The sequence below is a fragment of the Gossypium arboreum genome, chromosome 5 (assembly GCF_025698485.1).
Source record: "Gossypium arboreum isolate Shixiya-1 chromosome 5, ASM2569848v2, whole genome shotgun sequence".
NCBI classification, from domain to species: domain Eukaryota; kingdom Viridiplantae; phylum Streptophyta; class Magnoliopsida; order Malvales; family Malvaceae; genus Gossypium; species Gossypium arboreum.
In genome coordinates this window covers 16,702,318-16,711,129 of record NC_069074.1, presented here as the reverse complement: position 1 = coordinate 16,711,129, position 8,812 = coordinate 16,702,318, and the positions used below count along the sequence as shown (strand labels likewise).

Sequence of the window (8,812 nt, the reverse complement as noted above, 5' to 3'; positions counted from 1 at the left end):
TTTAGTAATAAAAGAATTTAATTAATATAAAATTGATAATTTAAAAATATAATTAAAATAATTTGAAGTTTAAAACTAATTTAAAATGAGTACGATAATTTAGGAAGGTTTGGTGAATTAACTTAGTGTTTAAATACACCTGAGTAATAACCGGATTACATGCTTCCAAAAGGCTTGTGTAAAGAAATCGGAATTGGGGCCAGTGGAGTCAGATATGTAGCCGAAGAGGCCCATAGTTTGATGTGCATCTTTTGTTTTATGCTCCTTGCTCTCATCTCCTTATGCAATCGTTTAATTAATTAAAAGAAAAAAAAGATGGTGTTATTTAACAAACATAGAGCATACACTTTCATTTATTTTATCAACTCAGAGATAGAGATTACAATAACAATCCTTCAAGTCAACAGGACCAGAGTGAACCTGGAATTGGATTGGGCTTCCTTTTTGTGTGTGTGTGAATCAAGATAGTAATAATTCATTATTTGGTACCAGTTTCATCTTAATTATACTAAACCAAAAGAGCAGAGCAATAGATATTCAACTGAAAATTTTGAAGAGAGACATCTTAGAGGCTTTCTGATTTCCCAGCCAGTGCTGCATATGAACTCCAATAGCATCCAAGTAAGAGCTGCATCTCCCATGGAACCCCACCACCTTCCCCTGTGTTGTAGTTGAAGTGAAATATGTGCCTACCTCCTCACCGAATGGACCGTACTTCCCTCTGCTGGTATAAAATGTTAACGACCTTATAACTTTGAATTTCTCTTCATCATTTATGGAGCCATAATAGCCTGATATGCAGATGAGTACCTCGTGCGGGTAATCCAGTTTTACCTGCAACATCAAAGATTATCGTCAGGCAAAAAAAGAGGGGAAACAAAAGCACATGTTGAAATTTGGTAATGAAGATATTTAAGTAGTACCCTATGTGTGGTGGTGCCTCCATGGCCTCCATGTCTTGGAGACCAAACAGATTGTCCATTTCGATCGTACTCGATTTGAATCGAGCAAATAGCTTCAGATTTGGTAATAAATATTTGCTTAATCCCAGAATACACTCCGTCATCCCATGCTCTCCCTCCATCCCCTCCCCAAGGACCAGGTCCGCATGGTGATGGTTCTTTTACAACACCACAAGCAACCTGAGAAAGTTTTCCGGAATTATGCATCACACATTTAGTTTTGAAGTATGTGTTTAGAATGAAACATATGTACATGTATGATGAGTTACCTCTTCAACTGGTCCTCTCCTTGCTAGAACTAGTTTGTTAGACCATGGAGAGTTATCGATCTCAGCTATAGGCCTTTCACTTTGGATGATTGCTTGGGAATAAGATGGTTTCGGAGGTGGTACTTTCCCTTCCATTACATGTACACCAACAGCATCCAGGAATAAACCCTCTCTGCCAAGGAATCCAACAATCTTGCCTTCATTCATTTTGTTAGTGAAAGAAGGTCCTTGTTCATCTCCATATGGTCCATGTTTTCCTTTGTTGGTGTAGAATGTAAGCGACCTTATCACATTAGGCCCCATATACATTAAAGGCGCAAACGTTCCTGTGATGTGTGTCAAAATTTCTGATGGATAATCGAACATTATCTGCAAATAATGCAACAGAAGGTCTATTAAAAGAACTGGCAATATTGATATTAAGTCTATAAGAGAAAAGCCAGACTCACTCTTTCAGTTTTGAATCCTCCGGTCCCTCCATGTTTGCTTCCCCATACTGCTTGTCCCTCACGATCATAGCAAACCTTCAATGATACAATTCCAACATTGCGTGATAAAACGATTTGCCTTATACCAGTATAGGTTCCATCATCAAACTTGGTTCCACCTTGGCCACCCCAGGGTCCATAAGTTAACACTCCTTCCGGTAACCTTGGAGGGACTTTCATAGGAGTCCGAAATGGAACCTTAAACATGCAAAAAGAACAAAGAAATTATATCATCGCGCATACGAAAGCAATAACTGATAGTTTATTTCTTACCCTGCTTTTGGCTTCTACATCACTCGAATCGTCAGAGCTACTAGAGCTAGAATTTTGCCTTATGAGTTCCCTTGGCTGGGGATTCACAAATCCATCCCTCTGCCTCACAGCTAGAACAATGTCGTAGCTTTCTCCAACACTTCCCTGGATCACTGAATAGCCACTTTTTTCAGGCCCAGTAGCAGCTAAACTTTGGGCATTAACAATAGGCTTTGAAGGGTTTAGTTTTAGTACTGGCTTTGAATACACTCCAATTGCATCCAAATACCAACCACTCCTGCCACGGAATCCAACGATCTTGCCTTTGTTCATTGAGAAACTAGTTCCTTGTTCAATACCAAAGGGTCCATATGCTTTCCTGTTGCTATGGAAAGTTAGCGAACGAACAATAATTGGTCCTCGTTGGTTCAGGCTCCCATAGTACCCATGGATTGAAGTAAGAAACTCGTCTGGAAAATCAAGTTTGACCTAAAGGAATTTATATTACGCAACGAATATCAGCCAACTGAATTTTGTTGTGAACAATATATATAGCAATCTATAAGAATTAAGAAAGATCTGCTACTTCATGCTGAACTTCAAAACTCAATACAGAATTCAATGAATGCTATGTAGTTTAAACATCTCCAGAAAATTCGAAGGAAAATCTAAAAGAACGATGCCTTTTTCGATCAACCTAAGCTTGAGATGACTAAAGAACACTTACTAAAGTTTGTTAAATTACCATTTAATGGAATATTTGATATTAAGTACAGTAGTCGGTAGTTGTTTTGAGGAATTTCAATGCATGGAAAACTGTAAACTTGCTTCATATGAAAAGCTTAAAAAGTGCTTAAGAACTTGTTAGCCAAATCAAGAGATGAAACACTAACCTTATCTGTCTTAGAGCCTCCATTTCCTCCATGCTTCCTTGACCAAAGAGAGTTCCCTTTAGTATCATACTCAATCTGGACCGAGTCAATGCCGGATCCATGAGCTATCACCAATTGCCTTATCGTGCAGTAAACTCCATCATCCCAAGAAGTGCCGCCTTGGCCTCCCCATGGTCCAACTGATACAGGCTTCTTATCATCCTCAGTACTCTGCCAACATCGTGGAGTAGAATTTAATTAACCAGAAAACCAATCAATCAATCGAAAAGAAATAGTAAAACTTAAATACTATTGGTTACCATTTCTGAAGGAGCAAAGATTTGGCAGATTAAGGTGACCAGTACAGGCGTAAGAAGTCGGTTTAGAACGGCACTGAGTAAGTGGCTGAGATATATGATATGTATTTATAAGCAGAAAAGAGGGGGGTATTTTTGAGTTGAATATTATGGACTAAATATATAGTTTTCAAAGCCTGCATACTGCTGAAGAAGCTTATTCTGTTTTCCACTTTGAAGGGAAACAATTCAAAGGAAAGGAATCAGATGCACCAAAAGCAGTGTCTTGATGAAAAGAGCTCTTATCTTCTGTCAAGAAATGTTCCACCCTTTTTGACGGTCAGGATATTGAGATGTGAAAATTCGGGAAACTGTGAATGGGCATGGGGGAGAATCATAAATCATGAATTCCCTGAATTTGAAGATGCGTTCTTCCCCCCACGTCAGCTATTAAAATCGATTTCAAATTAACTTTCTCCGTTGTCAGTCATGTCAAGAACCTTAACTGAAACGTTGATTATTGCTTATTATTAATGGTTAAGCAGCGGGTTTCTGCTTTGTCAAGCAACTGCATCCAATTCATGGAACACTTTTTCCGTTTCTTTTATTCTTTCCATTTCAGGAGATAGTATAACCAATATACCCGAATTGGCAGCGATTCTGACAGTGATTTGATGCAAAGAAAACTTTCTGCCAATGTAGTTTCTGGTACACTCGATGGTAACTGATAAGCTTGCTCTTTTATGTTATGTAAGCACCTTTTGAGAGTGATATTAGAAATGAGGCAAATCAGCTTTAACATTTTCGTGTCCTGGTCGTTGTTGATAAAGTTATTTTGCAGCAGCATCTTCTGCCAGATTGCATTGCCAGATAATGTGGAATTCAGCATCTTAGTATCCACTCAAACAGCCACTCTCGTCAAATTCCAAGTCTATCGGGGCTTTCTTTCTAATCTCTGTCGAAAATTTTTGTTTGACAGACGGGAGAAAATTTGTCATCATTAGATGAGCCAATGGAAACATTCCCAACTACCGCCTCTGTTCTTTTTGCATTGGATCGCAAATTAAGATTTTCGATGGAGCATATTTCATCAACAATTAGGAAGCCGTAAAAGATCAACTCAGGAAATTAGAATTGTAAATTCATCATTTATAATGGAAAAGAAAAACGTGAGGTTTCAAACAGGATAGGATAGGTGAAATTCAAAGCCAAATGCAGGCAGTACAACCTTGGAATATATGTTTCACTGGAATTTCCAGGTTTAAATTGAATCTCGACAAAGATATATTTCACATCATCTTGACAAGTACCCTTCATTCAGCGCAGTATATTATTCCTTGTTGATTTAAGCACGGATGGAAAATACGACGTGCTTTATGACCGTCATGATCTACAATTGGCAAGGCCTATCGCAAGGGACAATCGGAAGTTTCTTGTAACAAGACGCCATAAGCCCACTTCTGAATGCAATATGCCTGTAATTAGAGAGCCTTTTAAGATCTATTTAGTAGGTCTAGCCAAGAGTCATCGAAAGAAGACATGATCCACTGCAGTAATTAAACTGGACGAATTCAAGTTCCAAGTTCTTGCAGGACTTCCTGAAGCTTCTGCAAAAGTAACAACTAAGTTTTAAGCAAATGCAGTAGGCTTAAATGATTTTTAAGTGAGAAGGGCATGAAAAGGATTTCAACTTGCAAAAAGATCTATTTTAATAATGGGATAATACAAAAGATGCTATGCATACCGGAAAAAAAAGTAAAAATCCTTGCAAATGCTCGACATCTTTCTCTGTCAAAATCAGGACTTGGATGGGATAGAAGAATATCCCATTAGCCACTCATGAGTGTAAATAAATTTAATTCTTCAGTGACCAGCGTCCCATCAAATCATCAGCTTAAGCTTCTCACAAAAGCTGCACAAACAATTTATATAATATAAATAATGATTATACAAATTAATTGCCAGAAGAATAAACATGATACGCAAAGTTCTCAATATATGCGGTAAAGCAAAGTCAATAACCAAAAGTCATATGAGTGCACCTTTTTTACATATGTGCTCTAGCATAGAAGATTGCTGTAGCTTCCATGATAATTTCTTTGCATTTGGATATGACAAATCCATGCAAATAATTCTTACATCCAGCATAAGTACTCTACCAATAATCTCCACAAGAACAGCGCCCATTCTTAAAATGGTGGAAGAACTTTGTATCACTCAGATATATCTCACACCCAAATCTCAAGGAAACATACTTGGCAGTTAAATGGCAGTTCCTACACATTCTGGTGTTTTTAACAATCCTTATACTTTGAGGGGACGAAGGTGAGCTGATCAAGGCAAAAGCTATTGCAAGTTTTTCACTATGAATGCCGCCAATTTCCTCTTTCTCTTCTTCCTCGATGAACACCCCACCATGATGGTCATCTATGTTCACTTCTCTAGTGATGTTTTGAACCCATGAATGCAAAAGGTTTGAGGATGGCTTAGATTGATCACCAGTGACAAATGTATGCACCTTATTCCTGACTTCAATCCAGCTGTGCCCAAGAGATCTTCGTAATGTGCTCTCTTTTTCAAGCTTTCTCACTTTTGAAGAGTCATCCAATTTCCCACACAAGCTATATATCTGATACATTAATTGGTTAACAACAATATTTCCTGGTTCCAAATCAAGTGATCGTTCCCCTGCAAGGACAGCCAAAGCAATATCCTTATGAATCCTAGAGGCAGTTAGCAAGGAAGTCCAAACAGAGGAGTCGGGCTCTATAGGCATGTCTTCAATAAACTCCATTGCTTCTCCAAGCCGACCAGAGCGGCCATAGAGATCTATCATAGCTGAGTAATGTTCTATGGCTGGTATAATATCATAGTTGTCACTGATGCTAGAAAAAATCTGTTTTCCCTCATCCACCATTTTGGCAATACTATGTGCAAGGATAATACTTAAAAAGGTACCTCTATTAGGTTTAAGCCCCAACTTTCTCATCTGATAGAAGAGATCCAGGGCAGCATCAAAACAACCATGTAAAACATAACCGCCTATTATTGAGTTCCAGGAAATAATATCTCGAGTCGACATTCCATCAAATATGTTTCTAGAATATAATATATTACCTGACTTTGCATAAGTGTCTATTAGAGAATTTGAAATAGAGATTACAAACTCTAAATCCCTCCGCAAAATACAACTGTGGATCTCTTTCACCTTTTTTGTAGCAATTAAATTCGCACAACCAGGCAAGATACTCAATATAGTTACTGAATTTGGACTAATGGAGCATGATTGCATTTGTCTGAAAACTCCAAATGCCTTGTCTATAGCCCCGAGTTGCACATAACCAGCGATAAGAGCATTCCAAGATGCTGTATTTCTCCTAATCTTTCCATCCTGTTCTATTTGTTGAAAAAGATCCATGGCTCGATCTTCATCTCCATTTTGTATGTATCCTGAGATCATTGTATTCCATGTAATCACATTGGGCTTCACATCAGATTCTTGCATTTTGATAAAGAGCTCATAAGCCTTCCCACAGTACCCAGCTTGGCAATATCCAGCAATCATTGAATTCCAAGTATAAACATCTTTCTCTTCAATCATATCAAAGACTTGCCTCGCAGCTTCCAGTTCCCCGCACTTAGCATACATGTCAATAAGGGAGTTTCCAACAAGCACATTATCAGTTATTCCCATCCTAAGGGCAATTGAATGAATTTCAAGCCCCAGCTTTAATACTTTCAAGGATGCACAAGCGGAAACTGCACTTGTGATGGTAACACCATTAGGCTTGATCCCAGCCAAAAGCATCTCCTTAAACAAAAACAAGGCCTGCCACCTCCTACCATTTTGTGCAAGCCCCGAGATCATTGAGGTCCAAGTAAAGACGTCAGGACTTACCCTAGAACTCTCCATCTCCTTCATCAACCCCAAAGCCACATCACATCGCCCTAACTGATTATAACTATTAATCAATATATTCCATGAAACAATACACGGTTCTATTCCTTCACCCCACATCCCATTAAACAATTTATAAGCCTCATCATTCTCGCTCTTCTGACAATACGCCAATAACATTGAATTCCAAGTCACTCTATCCCTCTCGTTCATGTAATCGAAAAACCTCCTCGCAGACCTCAATTTCCCACACTTTGCATAAACAGCTAAAACCGAATTACTAACACGTGAATAACAAACCATCCCCAATCTAATTACTAAAGAATGCAGCAATCTCCCGGTCCTAACATCCCCACAATTAGCACAAGCTTGCAAAATTCTCGGAAACAAAAATTCATCAGGCAAAACACCATCTTCCATCATCAAAAAGAAAAGTTCCACAACTTCCTTCCACCTCGACAATCTGGAATACGCACCAATCATAGCAGACCAAGTGTACAAATTCTTTTGACTCATTTCATCGAACACCTTACGAGCATCAGCAAAGGACCCACATTTCGCATACATGCTGACAAGTTTGGTTTCAACGAACGGGTCACTTTCTTTAACTAAATGGATTCGGGCATGGAGTTTTCGACCCAAGTCGAGAGACCCGAAATCAATGCAAGCCTGAAGTAAACTAATGAAGGTATTGGGTCTTACCTGAGACCCACTGAGAGCAATTGAATCAAGAGCGGCTACAGCTTCAGCTAGGCGGCCGCTTCGTGCGAGGTACTTTACATGGTTGTCGGTGATTTTTGGGTTGTTGGTGTTTTTTGTGTAAGTAAAGGAGAGCTTGGTTGGGGGTTGAGAAAATTCAGATAAGTTGTCATGTTTTGTTGGGATTATTACAGGAGGTTTTGAAATACAAGTAATCATCAGATTCTCCATTTCTTAAAACTAATTTCTGAATAATCTCTGCCTCTCTATGTCCTTTTTTTCTCTGTTAATTTTTCATTTTTTGCAGTGTGTTTTTAGAGGTTAAAAGATAATGGGATGGATTGAAAGATAACAATTTGCAGAGGCGTGTGTGGAAGGGGAAGGCTATGCCTTGCTAGGCAGTGGGTGTAATCCTCCGCAACTGGCTTCTTTGTGATTAATGTGACCTCCAATTGAGTTGAGCCACGTAGAAGCAGACTCTGGATGTAAGTTGCCACGTCGGAATAGATATCGAATCCATGGACCCAATTCAAGCCTGCCTCAATCCAATGCATTTTAGGCCTTAAGCCATACAGCCCAAGCTAATTGAATATATTCCCTTTTCAAAATCTAACCTAAAAATCACAAAATGTTTCATAGTTAATTCGTTATTGCAACTCAGCAAAAACTAAGCTTTTTGCACAAAGAATAGAATTCCAGCTCTCCACTTGTTCAATAAAAATATAGAACGAATTTCCATGATGACTAGCAAATTTCTAGAATGATCGTTGGGTAAAAGATATTGGCTCTCTTTGAATGCATCATATAAGCAGAGTATTCGATGAAACTCTCCAGGTTTGTGACTTGGTCATAGCTGGTGGAACTTGGAATTGGCATCGACTTGAATTGCTTCTTCCTCGACACATCTTAGTTTGTATTGCAGCAATTTTACCGCCTACACAAGCCGCAGATCCTGATCAGCTTGTATGGAGGTCGATTCTCTTCTTCTAAAACTTACAAACTTGTTGAGAGAAGAGATCTACTACCATAAAGGGATAACTCGATGATTTAGAAAGTTAATACTCTCCAACGAGTAA

At 38.7% G+C, this 8,812-nt stretch overlaps 2 protein-coding genes across 2 annotated transcripts; both read right to left on the bottom strand.

Annotated features, from left to right (window-relative positions):
- Positions 1 to 321: 321 nt before the first annotated feature.
- Positions 322 to 3,395, bottom strand: LOC108457079 (jacalin-related lectin 3-like). The gene is given in 8 exon segments (XM_053028198.1): positions 322 to 834; positions 924 to 1,142; positions 1,232 to 1,600; positions 1,681 to 1,872; positions 1,874 to 1,917; positions 2,016 to 2,460; positions 2,865 to 3,074; positions 3,164 to 3,395. Coding segments are annotated over 8 exon segments (1,779 nt in total). The 5' UTR covers positions 3,167 to 3,395; the 3' UTR covers positions 322 to 537.
- Positions 3,396 to 4,267: 872 nt separating this feature from the next.
- LOC108457078 (pentatricopeptide repeat-containing protein At1g19720) lies at positions 4,268 to 8,251 on the bottom strand. The gene is made up of 3 exons (XM_017755900.2): positions 5,182 to 8,251; positions 4,884 to 5,051; positions 4,268 to 4,746 (listed from the first exon to the last, which is right to left on the bottom strand). Exon 1 carries the CDS (start codon positions 7,965 to 7,967, stop codon positions 5,295 to 5,297), a length of 2,673 nt encoding a protein of 890 aa, XP_017611389.1. The 5' UTR covers positions 7,968 to 8,251; the 3' UTR covers positions 4,268 to 4,746; positions 4,884 to 5,051; positions 5,182 to 5,294.
- Positions 8,252 to 8,812: the final 561 nt, after the last annotated feature.